This window comes from Trypanosoma melophagium (assembly GCF_022059095.1).
Source record: "Trypanosoma melophagium isolate St. Kilda chromosome Unknown ctg23segment0, whole genome shotgun sequence".
NCBI classification, from domain to species: domain Eukaryota; phylum Euglenozoa; class Kinetoplastea; order Trypanosomatida; family Trypanosomatidae; genus Trypanosoma; species Trypanosoma melophagium.
The window spans coordinates 118,892-138,075 of record NW_027125153.1 but is presented as its reverse complement, the minus strand read 5'-3'; the positions used below and the strand labels follow the sequence as shown (position 1 = coordinate 138,075).

The following is a 19,184-nucleotide window of genomic DNA, read 5'->3' as shown; positions in this document are numbered from 1 at the left end:
AATTCACAAATTGTTTTTTTTTATGCACGCGTTTATATATATTTTCGTGTGGTATAGTTTTGCAAACAATCTATCATTAAGCATAGTAATTCTTGGTCAGGTATATCTAAAACATATTCCTCATAAATATGGAGAGCGTGGAAGCAGCAGGACAGGTAGAACAACGCAATTCTTCAACTGATATAATAATTGAGGAACTAAAGGAACTGGCTAAGTCTATGTTGGAAACAACTGAAGCCGTACGACGAAGGACTCACAATGGAGAAGGTGTAAAATCATATCAGGCCCTTTTGAACTCACTTGAATCCTCAGCAGGAGTGCCAAAACAAACAGTTGAGTTGAAAGTACATCCTAATTACCATGACCCTGTTCATGGATTTTCTTTATCGGGCAAACCCGAAAAAGAGTTTATTCCTTCTATTGATACATCTGGATATCCTATTTCATCTGGATATCACGAAACGAGGAGATCCAGCAACGAGCAAAATCCCTCTTCTCATGTGGATTTAGAAGATTTAGAGGATAATTTTACAGAAGTTGGTCTTGAAAGTTATGATAATAATGGTGTTCTTGCTGAAAATGTTTTAAATATACAACAAGAGAAAAAAACATCAAATAATCGAATTCCAGCTGTAGATTGTTCTGCGGATTCTGATGATAACATATACGATGGTGTTAAGACACAAGTGGTTTTTAAAGCAGTTGATCCTGTTTTATATCAAGAAATAAGTAGTTGTACTTGGCAACCTGAACCATTACGTCTTCGACTTGATACTGGAGAAACTGTTGAAGATTCTAGTGAAGAGGAAGATGCAGATGATGACAGGGTAGAGGGTGGTGTTGATTTTGAGATTAAGAAAGTTTTTCGTGTTCCATCTTTTCCTTTTGGTGGTGGTGTTGCAGAAGAAGAAGCTCGTTTATTGGGGAAAATGTTCAGTGATACTATTCGTCGAGGAGGACTTTCTGCTCCAATAAAACCATTACATATTACCAAAAAACAACTGGTAAATTATGAGTATGAAGAATCTCTTACGACAGAGGAACAACGACTTTCTTTTAAACCAACTTCACCTTTCGAATTTGTGGTTGAATTAGAAAGAGATGCAGTGTTTGATGCAGTTCGGGCACGTGAAGAACGTCGACGTGAATTTCGTCGTTTGGCAAAGGAAAGGAAAGCTCCTGTGACAATGGGATCATTCAATCTTCGTGTAATAATGGATCCATTAAAAACAGGATTTGAAGAAGAAAAAAATTTTCCCATTGAGCGTGGTACAATTGTTGCGGATCGCTACCAAATTATAGAGTTATTGGGAAAAGCTACATTTAGTCGAGCTGTTCGCTGTTACGACTTACATCAGCCCATTTACGATGATGATGGTGATGATGATGATGATGATGATGAAAATGGAAATGAAAATGAAAATGGAAATACGTCTATAACTAAATCTACATATGACAATGATGCTGAGTGTAATAAATCTAATACGGCAGAAAAGAAAAAGAAAAAGATTGCAGGTTATGCTGAAGTATGTCTAAAGATCATTAATAATTCAAAGGACTTTTTTGATCAATCATTGGATGAGATTCGTTTATTGACTTTGATAAATAAATATAAGGACCCTGATAAGGCACATGTAATACGCCTTATCGATTCTTTTTATTACAAGGAGCATACCATGCTAGTAACTGAATTGCTCTCTGATAACCTTTATGAATATTCAAAATATAATCGGGAGGAAGAAGATACTTTTTACTTTACTATTCCGCGTCTTCGTCGTATTGCTCGTCAAATTACTGAGGCTTTAACATACGTACATGGCCTTAATCTTATTCACGCCGATCTAAAACCAGAAAATATATTGTTTGTTTCTCATCGACGATGCATGGTAAAAGTTATTGATTTTGGTAGCAGTTGCTTTTTAAGCGACCACTTAAGTTCTTATATACAGAGCAGGAGTTACCGCGCCCCAGAGGTAATTTTGGGATGTGACTATGATGGAAGGATTGATGTTTGGTCACTTGGAGCCATTTTAGTTGAACTTGTAACAGGTGAAGTTCTTTTTACGTCTGAAACTGTTCCAGAAATGCTTGCCCGAATTGTTTATGTATGTGGAGAGCCACTTCCACGAAGAATGTTATGGGAAGGTCGACATACCGCTAAGTTTATAAATAAATTCGGTTGTATATATGAACAGGGTAATAAAGATGGTGATGATGCTGGGGAAGATTCTTCCTATTACTATCTATATACCCCTGTTATGCCATCTTTGGACGTGAAAACTACTGAAGAAAAGAATACTGAAAATAATGAGAAAACTGGCGATGGGAAGGAGAAAGCAAAAGAATCTCCTGATAAAAGGCCATATGCAGTGCTTAGAAAAAAATTAGCAGCTCACAACGTCACAGATCCTGCGTTTATTTCCTTTGTAGAGGCATGTCTAACTCTTGACCACAAAAAACGGCCCAGAAGCAAAGAACTTCTTTCCCATCCTTTTCTTACGGAGACTGATTGATTCGTAATATATATATATATATATATATATATATATATGCGTGACGTATTGGAAATGCTGTAAAGGAAGGTCTCCCCGTAGAAAGAGAAAAAAAATAGATGAAATGAGGTGAAAAAGTTGAAGCCTTGTTCTAAAAGAGTTTCATAAATGAAAGGAAAGATAATAAAAAAGAAGCGGGAATGAATTTTTATTCTTATTCTCATGGTCTTTTTTTTTTTTGCTTCCCTCCTTTTACTTGCTCTCTTACCGTTGTGGGTTGATTTTGTTATTTTCTTTTTCTTATTCAGGAAAGAGGCCTTGGCCCTCTTTTCTTCTTTCCCGTTTTATGGGACACTTCTATTCCAGAGGAAAAAAAAACAGTATTGCACCATTTATGAATTTTACTTATCAAGGTAAAAAAGAAGTCAAACGAAGAATAGATGAAGGATCTGTGACCATGTCTCTAATTTGTGTGCTGTTTTTGCCATGGGTTTTTTTTCCCCCCCTTCATTGCGCTAAACTGTTGTTCATGAGAGCTTCGTGGGGACGTATAGAATTAGTAATAAATATGAAAGTAAAAAGGAAACATAACTTGGGTAAGAGTGGAAATATAATTTCCTGGAAAATTTTTCTTTGCTTTTCGTTTTATTCATGTTTTCTTTTCTTTTTTTTTTCTTTATTCTCTTATTGTTTCGTTTATTGAGGGCGGGGAAGGCAAATAGGTATACCTTTATTATTATATTATTTTCCGAGTACTGTGGTAGGTGGGGGTGCTTATTTCAAGGGTTGTCTACAGTTTATGCAACGCTTCTTTATTGTATTTGTATTGCTTTTTTGTACCCATGTGATTGGCTCTGTTAGAAGTGATTTCGTGAAAGATTCTCCACGAAAACATTATAATCGGTATAAAGGAACTGAGGAAAGTCAAGATAACATATTGAGAAAATATACCGGACATATTGCGTGGATGAAATGGAGACAATTGGTTCGTAGTGTTACTGCAGCACAATGTACTTTGATAGAACATGATGGTTCTTCTATTCTTTCGAGAGATAACTCTAATACAATAAAGAAGGACTATGAAATGAGATTATTAACAACTGCTCGATCTGCTTCGCATAGTGCTATTTGTCATTTACCTATTTTACTTTTTTTTCACCGAAACGATTGCCCGGCTTGTCAGTCGTTATTACAAGCATTGGGTAAAAGTGCAGAATTTGAACTTTTGAGTGAATATATGACGATGGTAGCTGTAGATACCCTAGAGGATATGACCGGATATTATCCGTATCCTAAACCTCACTTTTATAGAGACGTTTTTCGTGCCAATGGGAGGCGTAGAAAAACGAGAATGAGAAGAGAGGAAGCTGATGCTGTGCAAGAGGCTTTTGCGGGACAGGGGGAATATTTCCCTCGGATATTTTTCTTATTTCCCCAAAATGGAAGTACTATGCCTATTGTTAATGGTGGTCTGGAGTCTGATCCAACACATTTGCATTTTTATCACGAACCATCCTCTCTGGTTCAAAGTATGATGCTTGCTTTACAAATTATGAATAAAGCGGTTAGCTTTTCAGACCTTTGAGTTTTATTTTCTCTTCAGATTAAAGGTATATATATATATTGATATTGTTGGACATTTGAATCCTTGTGTGTTTTTCCCCACTTTGTACTTCATCCTCTTTTTTATTCCCCTCTTTTTTTTTCGATTCTACTTTTAATACAAGAACTGGCTTCAACAAGCACACGAGAACTATAATAACGAAGTGAAGAAAACCAAGAAAAAAAATAAAAATAAAAGAAACATATACACCAGCGGCGATAACCTTGACCAAGTACAGGTACATAAACATAATCAGTAATTGCACTACGTTTCAGGTTACATACACGCAAAAAAAAAAAAGAGAGAAAAAGCGATAAAACAAAAAAAAAAAAAAAACGTTTTATCAGATGGCAGCATCAACCAAATCAGAGGTTTTTGTGTCAGGTATACCTAGTACTGAGGTGGAGGATAATGAAATTGCTCTTTTTATGCGCTACTTCGTAACTAACCTTCTGCCATACGCTATTGTATTTGGATCGATGATGCTAAAGGTTCCTCAGATCATAAAAGTTCTACAGCACCAAAGTGCAGAAGGTATTTCCCTCTCATCGCTCTGCTTTGAGTTAACCTCGTGTGTGATAACAACAAGCTGGGGTATTGCGCAGTCGATGCAACTAAAAGACTTTGGAGAAAATATGTTTATTATGCTGGAGGTGGCCCTACTTTTGCTTTTGGTGGGATATTTTCAAGGAAAATTATCGGCTGCTTTATGTGCGTTTTTTGTTGAAACGGTGGTATTGCTTGCTTTATCTGCTGGAGTTCTTTCCCAAGATTTCCATAAGTGGCTTCTGAGCGTACAGATACTTTTTGGTTTAAGCAGCCGTGTTCCACAAATCCTAATGAATCACAAGAATCAATCAACCGGACATCTCTCATTTTTAACTTTTTACTTGGCTTGGTTTGGAGGTCTTTCACGACTTTTGACAACGTTTCACAATGTCCGTCCAGAACAGGGTAGAAATGTGATGCTAACACAATTTGGAGTCTCCGTAGCACTTAATACTATGGTTATTTTACAAATTTTTCTTTACAAAAAAAATACCGAAAAGAAGTTAAAACTTGCAAAGGAAAAGGCATCTATGAATGATAATAAGAAACAACAGTAATTTCAAAAGCAAAAAAAAAAAAAAACGTACGAAAACTATATTTTTAGACTTTAGTTGAGTGGGGATACATGGTTATGACAACAAATTTTATTTATCACGAGAGAGACTTTACACCCTACAATGATGTTCACTGATACCGTTATTTCAGCCCTTCTTGGTTCAGATAAATGTGACATAGTAAGGCCATACGATCCATCCCGTATTTCAATCAAATGGATACACGTACAAGTGTAAACATCTGTGTAGTTTTTTTTTCTTGTGTGAAATTTGGGATTTAGGATGGACTGTTGAACTCTTTTTTCTTTCTTTATTTCTTAATGAATCATCTATTTTTTTCTCATTTGATAAAAAAGGAATATACCAAGTATAGGAACTAAAAAAGTTCAATATCGTATGTAAGTGTATGTTAGTATCATCTCCAGTTTTTTTATGTTATTCAAAGACACTGATTAACGCTTCACAGAAATGCAATCCAGACAGTAAGAGGGTGTTGTCTATATCTACAACTGAAGTACTCTGCAAACGCATGTCTTCATGGAAGTCGGCAGTAACCTGCTACGAGTTTTTTCGTAAACGTCACTTTCCTATTGCTGACGAGGCTATTATGTCTATCTATCTAAGATTGTGCAACCAAAGTGACGATTCGAAGGCTGATATCCATATTTCTTCTGATATTCTAAATATATTTTCATTCATGGGATGTGACAAAGCTCTAAAAATTGACTTCGAAGAGGATGATTTATTTTCAAAACATTGTGATTACCTCTCTTGTAATGATGTTTCACAAAAAGGACCAAACGCCTTAAATTTTCTTCTTTACAGCACACAAAATCAATCAACTCTGCGTCCGTTGTACCATAGACTTCGTTTTATTCTTCAGAGTAAGAATCGGGATGAAGAATTTGGGTCAGGTGATAAGAAAAGCATTGACTGTAATCCAGATCATATACAGAAATTACAAAATATTGTATCACTTGCATTACCTGTTCTTTCTGCTCCTTCGTCAATTCTTAATATTTCTCTGAATCACAACCTCCGCAAAGGTCGCTGGATAGATGCGTTGCGAACGATCCATAATGTACATCAATACAGACTTTTAGAACCATATTTAAAAGAACTTTCCAAGGTACACTCTTGGAGTGGTACATCAAGGTTACTTGCCGTTGCTAGCCAAGATGCGTGCTATCGGTCATGTGTCGATTTTCCTTCTCTTGTTTCGTTGATGGAAATATTGTTAGAGCAGTGGGAAACGTACTGGAATACAATGAAGGGAGCGACTGGGGATAGACATCTGGTTAGGGATCTTCTTTTTCCCTCTGCGACATCCTTTTCTCCTACTGATAATTTCCATGATTCTTCTTTTACTACAACTACAGCTACAGCTGTTACTACAACTCCTGATCCTAGTGGTATTGTTGATAGTAATGGTGATGATAATAGAAGTGAAAAGATAGAAGGTATTTCAAGCAATGTAGGCAAGAATTTTGAGATGAGGTTTGAGGTGGTTGAAGCCACGGAAAGTTCTTTTCTCATGAGGTCAAAATTAGAGAAAAGTAGTTTGGAAGTTTTGCGTTTCGCTAGTTACAATACTTTTTATGGTACATGTCAAAATGATATGAAAATTTATGAGGAACAGGAAGTATGTCATCGTCTTATGGAGGTTGCCACCCGGATAGCTGATTTTTCGTTTTGTTGTCACCTTGCCGATGCGTGGTCGATTTTCTGCGATAGCAATATATCGGGAAAAACTTCAGTTTTAATCCCTTCTAGTGCGACGAGAGAACTTCTGCTTACACGCTTACTTCTTAGAGCCCCATCATGTGAGGTTGTGTTAAATATCTTGAACGGGTGGACACGGTTTTCAGCAACAAATGTAATCAGTTACTCAAAAAATGATTCAAGAGATAGCGATACCGTGGCAACAGTGTTGCGTTGTCCAGAGGTTGTCTCAGTTTTAGCTTATCGGTTACCCCCTGCGATCTTTGTTGCAGAAATTGTAGAAAAACTTCTACATCGTTCGGAAATTGTCCTTAGCAAAGAAGTGCGGGATATAGTGAGGGATACTCTAAATAAAGGAGGGTATCATGATGCAGCAGAAAAGTTTTGTATGCGACAAGCCCAATTGGAGATGGTCACTCTACGCCATTCAAATGATATAGTCCACATGAGGAAGAGTTTTGTTCTACTCGTGGAGGAATATTTGTCGCAGAAGTTTTCTATCGGCGAAAAAGTACAGTTGTTTTCTAATCTCTTTTACCATGCGAAGGAAACAGAATATGTGTTTATTATTAACGCCTTGCTTTACACAGTTGAAGAAGAAAAAGAAACTATTAAGAATAGTTGCTATAACACTGCAAATACAAGTAGATTATCTATAATCGTTCAGGTAATGTGCAAGTGGATTTTAGAAGATCATCGCCCTGGAGATGCGACTGTGATACTCCACCATATTCTTAATGTGATTGAAAATAAAAATATAGGATTGCCTGGGGTAGAAGAAGAAAACTTGAAGGAAAAGAGTATTTCTTTGCCACTGCAAAACCTCTTTAGCCTTGATGATGTTATTAATTTATTCTTTGAGTCTGTTTCACGACTCGGATTTCTTCTGGGAAATGAATCACTGAATGAAGAAAAATTTATTATAGCATTACAGTGGTTGAAACTCTTATCAGAGTTACCCTCAAAACACTTTGATGAGTCTACCATTGTTGTTTGGTTATTTTGGACGATGCGGGCAGTAGTACAATATGAGGAAGAAGTAGAAGAAGAGAATAGCAAACAACGACAAGGGTGTTTACAAGTTTACACTCCATGCATTGATGCAATTAAGACAGAAGTTGTAAAAGCAGTCTCCAACCTTTCTCGTTCCTTGGAGAATTGTGAACCGACTGCAATTTTGCCACCCATGCTACTAAATTGGCTGGTATCACACGCTGATATGATTTGGAGTGAAGCAACAGCGCTAATAACCCGTTACGCTGGTGTTAAGGCATCTCAAAAGCTACGTTTTGTTTTTATTCGTCTCCCATTAGGGAACACCGCTTTTGATACCTTGGCAAACCCAGATATAAAAAAACGGATGATATTAGCAATAGAAGCCGAACTACGAAGCAGTAAGTTCTTTGGAAGCAGCAATAATTGGTACCTTATCTTCAAACAAGATCTTGAACTTAAACAAAAAGTAAATAATCTTTTTACAGCCATACGATTTACAATTCTACACGCATGGTATCGTCGCATTCTAAACCCACAGTCCATCACAAAGGCAACAAGAGATGATGTTTATCGTGAGTGTTCTTTCCCCAACACTATGACCACGTCACATCACAAACGTAGGTCTCTTGTACAAGTAAAACGAAAGTTACACCATGACAACGTTATGTCCTCATTAAATGAAGCTCTACAATGCCTATGGGAACAAACATCTTTCAAAAAAAAAGGAAGGTGGTATTCATAATTACGTATTATTCAAGTTAAACCTTGTTTTTCACTTGCAAACATCGGTACGAAGGAATTCAAGGCAGTTATTTTTACATTATACCTTTAGAAACTATTTATCTCTCTTTTTCTCTCCCTTAAATTACTACAAACTCACCAATAAACCCCTTTTTTTCTTAACTCGAACGGAAAGTATTTAAAACAGGGGTGTGATTAACAACAACAACAACAACAACAACAACAACAACAACAACAACAACAACAACAACAACAACAACAACAACAACAACAACAACAAAAACAGGGTAGACATAGGGGAAATTAGAAAGACGTAAACTCAAAATAAACGAAAAATTTGCTATTGTCTACAAATAAAATGCAAAAAAATAATGAAAGCAAGGATTCCATTAAGGTCTCTGTGCGTGTGAGGCCGCTTAATGCACGAGAGGGTAGTGATAGTAGCTCTGTAGTTGTGAGGGCTAATCAGCAGAGCAACCAGGTGAGGCTGAACGCACCCGTAACTAACAAAGACCAAAAAAGCGCAATAAATACGTTCCAGTTCGATAATGTTTTCTGGTCCCTTGAAACCCCTGATGAATCTGGTGGGCGTCCTGTTGGGCAGCCGGAGGTGTACGAGGCGATAGGACGGCCGCTTGTGCGACACGCGTTCAATGGATTCAACTCGTGCCTATTTGCATACGGGCAGACCGGGAGTGGGAAGACGTACACGATGATGGGCGGTGATACAACAGCGCTTGGCGGTGTGGACGCCGGCGTAACGCCACGACTGTGTTTGGAGCTTTTTCAGACGCGTGACCGCATTGAGTCGGAGGGCCACTCGAAGTGGACGGTGGAGGTTGGATACATCGAGGTGTACAATGAACGCGTGTCTGACCTGCTTGCGAAACGCAAGAAGGGCTCAAAGGAGGAGGTGTTTGTGGAGGTGCGTGAACACCCGACGAGGGGTGTGTTTATTGAGGGCCAGCGGCTCCGCGAGGTGTCGTGCCTGGATGATGTTGTTGAGCTTATTGAAGCAGGAAACCGCGTGCGCCACACAGCGGCTACCAAGATGAATGACCGCAGCAGCCGGAGCCACGCGATTTTCATGCTAATGCTGCGCGAAGAGCGGTCGATGGTGACTGCAACGGGGCAGACGATCACGACGGCTGGCAAGAACAGCCGGATGAATCTTGTAGACCTCGCGGGGTCGGAGCGCGTTGCACAGTCTGAGGTTGTTGGACAGCAGTTTAGCGAGGCACGGTATATCAACCTCTCGCTGACAACGCTTGGGCGTGTGATCGACATGCTGGCCGATATGGCAAAGAATGCGGACAGCCAGTGGTCGATGCCACCGTACCGTGAGTCGAAGCTGACGTTTATTCTGAAGGATTCACTTGGTGGCAATTCGAAGACATTCATGATTGCGACGATCAGCCCGAGCGTGATGAACTATGAAGAGACACTGAGCACACTGCGCTATGCGTCCCGGGCGCGTGACATTGTCAACGTGGCGAAGGTGAACGAGGACCCACGTGCACGGCGCATCCGCGAGTTGGAAGAGCAGATGGAACAGATGCGGCAGGAGATTCAGGGCAAAGACCCTGCGTATGTGGCGGAACTGGAGGAGAAGCTTGTGCTCCTGGAAGCGGAGGCCCAGAAGCGTGCTGCGGACCTGCAGGCCCTGGAGAAGGAGCGCGAGAAGAACGAGATCCGTGAGAAGATGCTGCGTGCGACGGAGGCAGAGCGCCAAGAGTTGCTAGGAAAGGCGAGTGACCTTGAGCGGCAGGTGAATGAGTCGCGCCGGCAAGCGGAGTACTATGAGCAGATGAACCAGCGGCTGAAGGAGGAGCACGCCCAGCGTGAACGTGAGCTCTTGGAGCAGGTGCGGAGGCGTGAGGCTGAGATGGAGAGCGTTCGGCGGCGGAAGGATGCTGAGGTGGTTAGCGGGCAGGAGCAACTGCGCAAGACGATGCAGGATCTTGAGCGTGAGCGGACCCAGCGTGAGGATGCGTTGCGGACATTGTGTGAGCAGCAGGCCCAGCTGAGTGCGGCATTAAACGACTCGCGGCAATCAGAAGAGCAGCGTGCCGAGTTGCAGCGTCAGAACGTGGAGCTCTCGAAGCGTATGCGGCAGCTTGAGTCGGAACGCGAGGCACAGCAACGCTTATTGTACGACCTGGAGCGGTTCCGCGACGAGCGTGACGCCCTAGAGCAGGCTGTGGCATTGTTACGCACCGAATTGGAGGAGATGGAGACACGTCACAAGAAGACGGCATACTACCAGGAGTCGGTGTTGGACCTGTGGATTGAGTGGGTAAACGGGCTAGTGGGGCGACTCGGTGTGGAGCATGAAAGGGAGCTGAACCAGAACGCACAGACCTACGCGGACGATCGTGCCATGGCAGAGTGCAGATGGGATGCTGAGCTAAAAGAGCAATATGCCGCACTTTCTAGTGCCCACGAAGCAATGGCAGACCTGCAGCAGCGACTAGATCAAGCAACAGCTATTCAGCAGCACCTGCGCGATGCGCTTGATGCCCTTAAACGAGAAAACAAGGAACTGGCTGAACAACAACAGGCGATGGAGCGGGCGAAGGCAGAGGTGGAGCGCAGCCTGGAGTCGATGACCGCCGAGCGCGACGGTCTGCAGCAGCGACTGGCATCGACGTCCGACGAGCTTTCCGGGCAGCTGCGCGAGATGGAGCAGGCGAAGACAGAGGTGGAGCGCAGCCTGGAGTCGATGACCGCCGAGCGCGACGGTCTGCAGCAGCGACTGGCATCGACGTCCGACGAGCTTTCCGGGCAGCTGCGCGAGATGGAGCAGGCGAAGACAGAGGTGGAGCGCAGCCTGGAGTCGATGACCGCCGAGCGCGACGGTCTGCAGCAGCGACTGGCATCGACGTCCGACGAGCTTTCCGGGCAGCTGCGCGAGATGGAGCAGGCGAAGGCAGAGGTGGAGCGCAGCCTGGAGTCGATGACCGCCGAGCGCGACGGTCTGCAGCAGCGACTGGCATCGACGTCCGACGAGCTTTCCGGGCAGCTGCGCGAGATGGAGCAGGCGAAGACAGAGGTGGAGCGCAGCCTGGAGTCGATGACCGCCGAGCGCGACGGTCTGCAGCAGCGACTGGCATCGACGTCCGACGAGCTTTCCGGGCAGCTGCGCGAGATGGAGCAGGCGAAGGCAGAGGTGGAGCGCAGCCTGGAGTCGATGACCGCCGAGCGCGACGGTCTGCAGCAGCGACTGGCATCGACGTCCGACGAGCTTTCCGGGCAGCTGCGCGAGATGGAGCAGGCGAAGGCGGGTCGATGGAGCGCGAGTCAGCCGACTGGCATGACGTCGATGACCGCCGAGCGCGACGGTCTGCAGCAGCGACTGGCATCGACGTCCGACGAGCTTTCCGGGCAGCTGCGCGAGATGGAGCAGGCGAAGGCAGGGGTGGAGCGCAGCCTGGAGTCGATGACTGCCGAGCGCGACGGTCTGCAGCAGCGACTGGCATCGACGTCCGACGAGCTTTCCGGGCAGCTGCGCGAGATGGAGCAGGCGAAGGCAGAGGTGGAGCGCAGCCTGGAGTCGATGACCGCCGAGCGCGACGGTCTGCAGCAGCGACTGGCATCGACGTCCGACGAGCTTTCCGGGCAGCTGCGCGAGATGGAGCAGGCGAAGACAGAGGTGGAGCGCAGCCTGGAGTCGATGACTGCCGAGCGCGACGGTCTGCAGCAGCGACTGGCATCGACGTCCGACGAGCTTTCCGGGCAGCTGCGCGAGATGGAGCAGGCGAAGACAGAGGTGGAGCGCAGCCTGGAGTCGATGACCGCCGAGCGCGACGGTCTGCAGCAGCGACTGGCATCGACGTCCGACGAGCTTTCCGGGCAGCTGCGCGAGATGGAGCAGGCGAAGGCAGAGGTGGAGCGCAGCCTGGAGTCGATGACTGCCGAGCGCGACGGTCTGCAGCAGCGACTGGCATCGACGTCCGACGAGCTTTCCGGGCAGCTGCGCGAGATGGAGCAGGCGAAGACAGAGGTGGAGCGCAGCCTGGAGTCGATGACCGCCGAGCGCGACGGTCTGCAGCAGCGACTGGCATCGACGTCCGACGAGCTTTCCGGGCAGCTGCGCGAGATGGAGCAGGCGAAGACAGAGGTGGAGCGCAGCCTGGAGTCGATGACCGCCGAGCGCGACGGTCTGCAGCAGCGACTGGCATCGACGTCCGACGAGCTTTCCGGGCAGCTGCGCGAGATGGAGCAGGCGAAGACAGAGGTGGAGCGCAGCCTGGAGTCGATGACCGCCGAGCGCGACGGTCTGCAGCAGCGACTGGCATCGACGTCCGACGAGCTTAATGCTGAGCGAAGTGAACTGGGTCGTGTGAGTGGTAGTCTTTCAGAAGTTTTGGAGGGTAAAAAAAAGTTGGAAGAAGCTCTTCGTGTTGAGAGACGAAATCTAAATGCTTGTCAAGTGCGCCTTAAATATCTTCGAGCTCTTCACGTCAAGTGTGAAGGTACATAGTGATAGTTTTTTTGTTTTTGTTTTCTATTCTTTTGGTTTTACTTATTGGTGTGAAAATCATATATGTATATAGATTGTTTTTTGGTGTTTCTTTATTGACCTACGTTTTATATTTTCCTTCATTTTTCTGGTTGTGCAGCAAGTAATAGGAAGAAATGTCGTCCTCTGTTATAGAAACGGAGTCCGTAAAGGTCGCTGTGCGTGTGAGGCCGCTTAATGCACGAGAGGGTAGTGATAGTAGCTCTGTAGTTGTGAGGGCTAATCAGCAGAGCAACCAGGTGAGGCTGAACGCACCCGTAACTAACAAAGACCAAAAAAGCGCAATAAATACGTTCCAGTTCGATAATGTTTTCTGGTCCCTTGAAACCCCTGATGAATCTGGTGGGCGTCCTGTTGGGCAGCCGGAGGTGTACGAGGCGATAGGACGGCCGCTTGTGCGACACGCGTTCAATGGATTCAACTCGTGCCTATTTGCATACGGGCAGACCGGGAGTGGGAAGACGTACACGATGATGGGCGGTGATACAACAGCGCTTGGCGGTGTGGACGCCGGCGTAACGCCACGACTGTGTTTGGAGCTTTTTCAGACGCGTGACCGCATTGAGTCGGAGGGCCACTCGAAGTGGACGGTGGAGGTTGGATACATCGAGGTGTACAATGAACGCGTGTCTGACCTGCTTGCGAAACGCAAGAAGGGCTCAAAGGAGGAGGTGTTTGTGGAGGTGCGTGAACACCCGACGAGGGGTGTGTTTATTGAGGGCCAGCGGCTCCGCGAGGTGTCGTGCCTGGATGATGTTGTTGAGCTTATTGAAGCAGGAAACCGCGTGCGCCACACAGCGGCTACCAAGATGAATGACCGCAGCAGCCGGAGCCACGCGATTTTCATGCTAATGCTGCGCGAAGAGCGGTCGATGGTGACTGCAACGGGGCAGACGATCACGACGGCTGGCAAGAACAGCCGGATGAATCTTGTAGACCTCGCGGGGTCGGAGCGCGTTGCACAGTCTGAGGTTGTTGGACAGCAGTTTAGCGAGGCACGGTATATCAACCTCTCGCTGACAACGCTTGGGCGTGTGATCGACATGCTGGCCGATATGGCAAAGAATGCGGACAGCCAGTGGTCGATGCCACCGTACCGTGAGTCGAAGCTGACGTTTATTCTGAAGGATTCACTTGGTGGCAATTCGAAGACATTCATGATTGCGACGATCAGCCCGAGCGTGATGAACTATGAAGAGACACTGAGCACACTGCGCTATGCGTCCCGGGCGCGTGACATTGTCAACGTGGCGAAGGTGAACGAGGACCCACGTGCACGGCGCATCCGCGAGTTGGAAGAGCAGATGGAACAGATGCGGCAGGAGATTCAGGGCAAAGACCCTGCGTATGTGGCGGAACTGGAGGAGAAGCTTGTGCTCCTGGAAGCGGAGGCCCAGAAGCGTGCTGCGGACCTGCAGGCCCTGGAGAAGGAGCGCGAGAAGAACGAGATCCGTGAGAAGATGCTGCGTGCGACGGAGGCAGAGCGCCAAGAGTTGCTAGGAAAGGCGAGTGACCTTGAGCGGCAGGTGAATGAGTCGCGCCGGCAAGCGGAGTACTATGAGCAGATGAACCAGCGGCTGAAGGAGGAGCACGCCCAGCGTGAACGTGAGCTCTTGGAGCAGGTGCGGAGGCGTGAGGCTGAGATGGAGAGCGTTCGGCGGCGGAAGGATGCTGAGGTGGTTAGCGGGCAGGAGCAACTGCGCAAGACGATGCAGGATCTTGAGCGTGAGCGGACCCAGCGTGAGGATGCGTTGCGGACATTGTGTGAGCAGCAGGCCCAGCTGAGTGCGGCATTAAACGACTCGCGGCAATCAGAAGAGCAGCGTGCCGAGTTGCAGCGTCAGAACGTGGAGCTCTCGAAGCGTATGCGGCAGCTTGAGTCGGAACGCGAGGCACAGCAACGCTTATTGCACGACCTGGAGCGGTTCCGCGACGAGCGTGACGCCCTAGAGCAGGCTGTGGCATTGTTACGCACCGAATTGGAGGAGATGGAGACACGTCACAAGAAGACGGCATACTACCAGGAGTCGGTGTTGGACCTGTGGATTGAGTGGGTAAACGGGCTAGTGGGGCGACTCGGTGTGGAGCATGAAAGGGAGCTGAACCAGAACGCACAGACCTACGCGGACGATCGTGCCATGGCAGAGTGCAGATGGGATGCTGAGCTAAAAGAGCAATATGCCGCACTTTCTAGTGCCCACGAAGCAATGGCAGACCTGCAGCAGCGACTAGATCAAGCAACAGCTATTCAGCAGCACCTGCGCGATGCGCTTGATGCCCTTAAACGAGAAAACAAGGAACTGGCTGAACAACAACAGGCGATGGAGCGGGCGAAGGCAGAGGTGGAGCGCAGCCTGGAGTCGATGACCGCCGAGCGCGACGGTCTGCAGCAGCGACTGGCATCGACGTCCGACGAGCTTAATGCTGAGCGAAGTGAACTGGGTCGTGTGAGTGGTAGTCTTTCAGAAGTTTTGGAGGGTAAAAAAAAGTTGGAAGAAGCTCTTCGTGTTGAGAGACGAAATCTAAATGCTTGTCAAGTGCGCCTTAAATATCTTCGAGCTCTTCACGTCAAGTGTGAAGGTACATAGTGATAGTTTTTTTGTTTTTGTTTTTCTATTCTTTTGGTTTTACTTATTGGTGTGAAAATCATATATGTATATAGATTGTTTTTTGGTGTTTCTTTATTGACCTACGTTTTATATTTTCCTTCATTTTTCTGGTTGTGCAGCAAGTAATAGGAAGAAATGTCGTCCTCTGTTATAGAAACGGAGTCCGTAAAGGTCGCTGTGCGTGTGAGGCCGCTTAATGCACGAGAGGGTAGTGATAGTAGCTCTGTAGTTGTGAGGGCTAATCAGCAGAGCAACCAGGTGAGGCTGAACGCACCCGTAACTAACAAAGACCAAAAAAGCGCAATAAATACGTTCCAGTTCGATAATGTTTTCTGGTCCCTTGAAACCCCTGATGAATCTGGTGGGCGTCCTGTTGGGCAGCCGGAGGTGTACGAGGCGATAGGACGGCCGCTTGTGCGACACGCGTTCAATGGATTCAACTCGTGCCTATTTGCATACGGGCAGACCGGGAGTGGGAAGACGTACACGATGATGGGCGGTGATACAACAGCGCTTGGCGGTGTGGACGCCGGCGTAACGCCACGACTGTGTTTGGAGCTTTTTCAGACGCGTGACCGCATTGAGTCGGAGGGCCACTCGAAGTGGACGGTGGAGGTTGGATACATCGAGGTGTACAATGAACGCGTGTCTGACCTGCTTGCGAAACGCAAGAAGGGCTCAAAGGAGGAGGTGTTTGTGGAGGTGCGTGAACACCCGACGAGGGGTGTGTTTATTGAGGGCCAGCGGCTCCGCGAGGTGTCGTGCCTGGATGATGTTGTTGAGCTTATTGAAGCAGGAAACCGCGTGCGCCACACAGCGGCTACCAAGATGAATGACCGCAGCAGCCGGAGCCACGCGATTTTCATGCTAATGCTGCGCGAAGAGCGGTCGATGGTGACTGCAACGGGGCAGACGATCACGACGGCTGGCAAGAACAGCCGGATGAATCTTGTAGACCTCGCGGGGTCGGAGCGCGTTGCACAGTCTGAGGTTGTTGGACAGCAGTTTAGCGAGGCACGGTATATCAACCTCTCGCTGACAACGCTTGGGCGTGTGATCGACATGCTGGCCGATATGGCAAAGAATGCGGACAGCCAGTGGTCGATGCCACCGTACCGTGAGTCGAAGCTGACGTTTATTCTGAAGGATTCGCTTGGTGGCAATTCGAAGACATTCATGATTGCGACGATCAGCCCGAGCGTGATGAACTATGAAGAGACACTGAGCACACTGCGCTATGCGTCCCGGGCGCGTGACATTGTCAACGTGGCGAAGGTGAACGAGGACCCACGTGCACGGCGCATCCGCGAGTTGGAAGAGCAGATGGAACAGATGCGGCAGGAGATTCAGGGCAAAGACCCTGCGTATGTGGCGGAACTGGAGGAGAAGCTTGTGCTCCTGGAAGCGGAGGCCCAGAAGCGTGCTGCGGACCTGCAGGCCCTGGAGAAGGAGCGCGAGAAGAACGAGATCCGTGAGAAGATGCTGCGTGCGACGGAGGCAGAGCGCCAAGAGTTGCTAGGAAAGGCGAGTGACCTTGAGCGGCAGGTGAATGAGTCGCGCCGGCAAGCGGAGTACTATGAGCAGATGAACCAGCGGCTGAAGGAGGAGCACGCCCAGCGTGAACGTGAGCTCTTGGAGCAGGTGCGGAGGCGTGAGGCTGAGATGGAGAGCGTTCGGCGGCGGAAGGATGCTGAGGTGGTTAGCGGGCAGGAGCAACTGCGCAAGACGATGCAGGATCTTGAGCGTGAGCGGACCCAGCGTGAGGATGCGTTGCGGACATTGTGTGAGCAGCAGGCCCAGCTGAGTGCGGCATTAAACGACTCGCGGCAATCAGAAGAGCAGCGTGCCGAGTTGCAGCGTCAGAACGTGGAGCTCTCGAAGCGTATGCGGCAGTTTGAGTCGGAACGCGAGGCACAGCAACGCTTATTGCACGACCTGGAGCGGTTCCGCGACGAGCGTGACGCCCTAGAGCAGGCTGTGGCATTGTTACGCACCGAATTGGAGGAGATGGAGACACGTCACAAGAAGACGGCATACTACCAGGAGTCGGTGTTGGACCTGTGGATTGAGTGGGTAAACGGGCTAGTGGGGCGACTCGGTGTGGAGCATGAAAGGGAGCTGAACCAGAACGCACAGACCTACGCGGACGATCGTGCCATGGCAAAGTGCAGATGGGATGCTGAGCTAAAAGAGCAATATGCCGCACTTTCTAGTGCCCACGAAGCAATGGCAGACCTGCAGCAGCGACTAGATCAAGCAACAGCTATTCAGCAGCACCTGCGCGATGCGCTTGATGCCCTTAAACGAGAAAACAAGGAACTGGCTGAACAGCAACAGGCGATGGAGCGGGCGAAGGCAGAGGTGGAGCGCAGCCTGGAGTCGATGACTGCCGAGCGCGACGGTCTGCAGCAGCGACTGGCATCGACGTCCGACGAGCTGTGTGAGCTGAAGGGTGAGAATGAGTCTCTTTCTGTGAAGCTGCAGCAATGTTCGGTGGAGTATGAAGCAGTGAATGTTCGTCTAAATTTATGGAGGTCTAATGGTAAGATGAAGAAATCCCCGGGCGCCGTTTTAGACTATCCATTGACACAGTCTGTGGTTAACTTGAGAAAGTGAGTTTTTTTTTTGGTGCTGTTTCGTGCTCTTGTTATTATTGTTTTTTTTTTTGATTTAAGCGGCTGTTTATTTCTGGGTTGTATGCTGTATTTGTGCATGCTTCATGGGTGTTTTTTCTTACTTTAAATCTTTTGAGTTGCGATATGTTTTTTTTATGTCTTGGGGATTGTGTGTTTGTTTTTATTTTTTTTTTTGCGCTAATTAGTTGTTTTTGTCTTTTTGCTTGTCGGTGGTGATACGGAATTTTTTTTTTTGATGTTGTGGTGTCTCTCTTTAAGCTATTCTGTGAGTGCCGGAGTTGTTATCATATTGGTTTTGGAATGTGTGTGCAAAAAAAAAAAAAAACGTAACGTGTTTTTCGTTTTATTGTCCTTAATGAGAGTTGAGGGTGGAATATTGCATTTCTCTTTTTTTTTTACCCATGGTGTGCTTTCATGGGGTTTTCGTTATGCGACGATAAGATCCTCATCTTGAACCTTGTTTTTTTTATTTAAATTGCGATGGAATATTATTACTATAATTGGTATTCCAGAGCTCGACTTGTATAAATCATTTTTGTCAGCACGTCGAGGAATGGTAAGCATGACTACCTTCTTTTTTCGCCCGTCTCTCTTACTTCCGTTTTTTATTTTCTTTAATGTTTTTATATGCTGTTTTCCCTCGCATTTTTCTTTATAGTGATATTGCTCATTCTTACTGGATATTAAAGCTTCTGGGATGGTCTCTTTGTTTCACCATAATGTTTCTCTGCTATTTATTCCTCTTTATTATAATATGTGC

At 46.6% G+C, this 19,184-nt stretch overlaps 6 protein-coding genes across 6 annotated transcripts; all 6 read left to right on the top strand.

Annotated features, from left to right (window-relative positions):
- Window positions 1-128: 128 nt before the first annotated feature.
- On the top strand, window positions 129-2,513 carry LSM04_009064 (Protein kinase domain; the record flags this gene model as incomplete). The annotated part of the gene is made up of 1 exon (XM_067330198.1): window positions 129-2,513. One exon carries the CDS (start codon window positions 129-131, stop codon window positions 2,511-2,513), a length of 2,385 nt encoding a protein of 794 aa, XP_067191552.1.
- Window positions 2,514-3,291: 778 nt separating this feature from the next.
- Window positions 3,292-4,077, top strand: LSM04_006385 (uncharacterized protein; the record flags this gene model as incomplete). The annotated part of the gene is made up of 1 exon (XM_067330197.1): window positions 3,292-4,077. One exon carries the CDS (start codon window positions 3,292-3,294, stop codon window positions 4,075-4,077), a length of 786 nt encoding a protein of 261 aa, XP_067191495.1.
- Window positions 4,078-4,442: 365 nt separating this feature from the next.
- Window positions 4,443-5,201, top strand: LSM04_008674 (PQ-loop repeat; the record flags this gene model as incomplete). Its single annotated transcript, XM_067330196.1, has 1 exon — window positions 4,443-5,201. One exon carries the CDS (start codon window positions 4,443-4,445, stop codon window positions 5,199-5,201), a length of 759 nt encoding a protein of 252 aa, XP_067191549.1.
- Window positions 5,202-5,727: 526 nt separating this feature from the next.
- LSM04_003864 (uncharacterized protein) lies at window positions 5,728-8,658 on the top strand (the record flags this gene model as incomplete). The annotated part of the gene is made up of 1 exon (XM_067330195.1): window positions 5,728-8,658. One exon carries the CDS (start codon window positions 5,728-5,730, stop codon window positions 8,656-8,658), a length of 2,931 nt encoding a protein of 976 aa, XP_067191444.1.
- Window positions 8,659-9,372: 714 nt separating this feature from the next.
- On the top strand, window positions 9,373-13,140 carry LSM04_007915 (Kinesin motor domain; the record flags this gene model as incomplete). The annotated part of the gene is made up of 1 exon (XM_067330194.1): window positions 9,373-13,140. One exon carries the CDS (start codon window positions 9,373-9,375, stop codon window positions 13,138-13,140), a length of 3,768 nt encoding a protein of 1,255 aa, XP_067191532.1.
- A 512-nt stretch (window positions 13,141-13,652) lies between these two features.
- On the top strand, window positions 13,653-18,404 carry LSM04_004419 (Kinesin motor domain; the record flags this gene model as incomplete). The annotated part of the gene is made up of 2 exons (XM_067330193.1): window positions 13,653-15,766; window positions 16,262-18,404. 2 exons carry the CDS (start codon window positions 13,653-13,655, stop codon window positions 18,402-18,404), a joined length of 4,257 nt encoding a protein of 1,418 aa, XP_067191461.1.
- Between the last annotated feature and the right edge of the window lie 780 nt (window positions 18,405-19,184).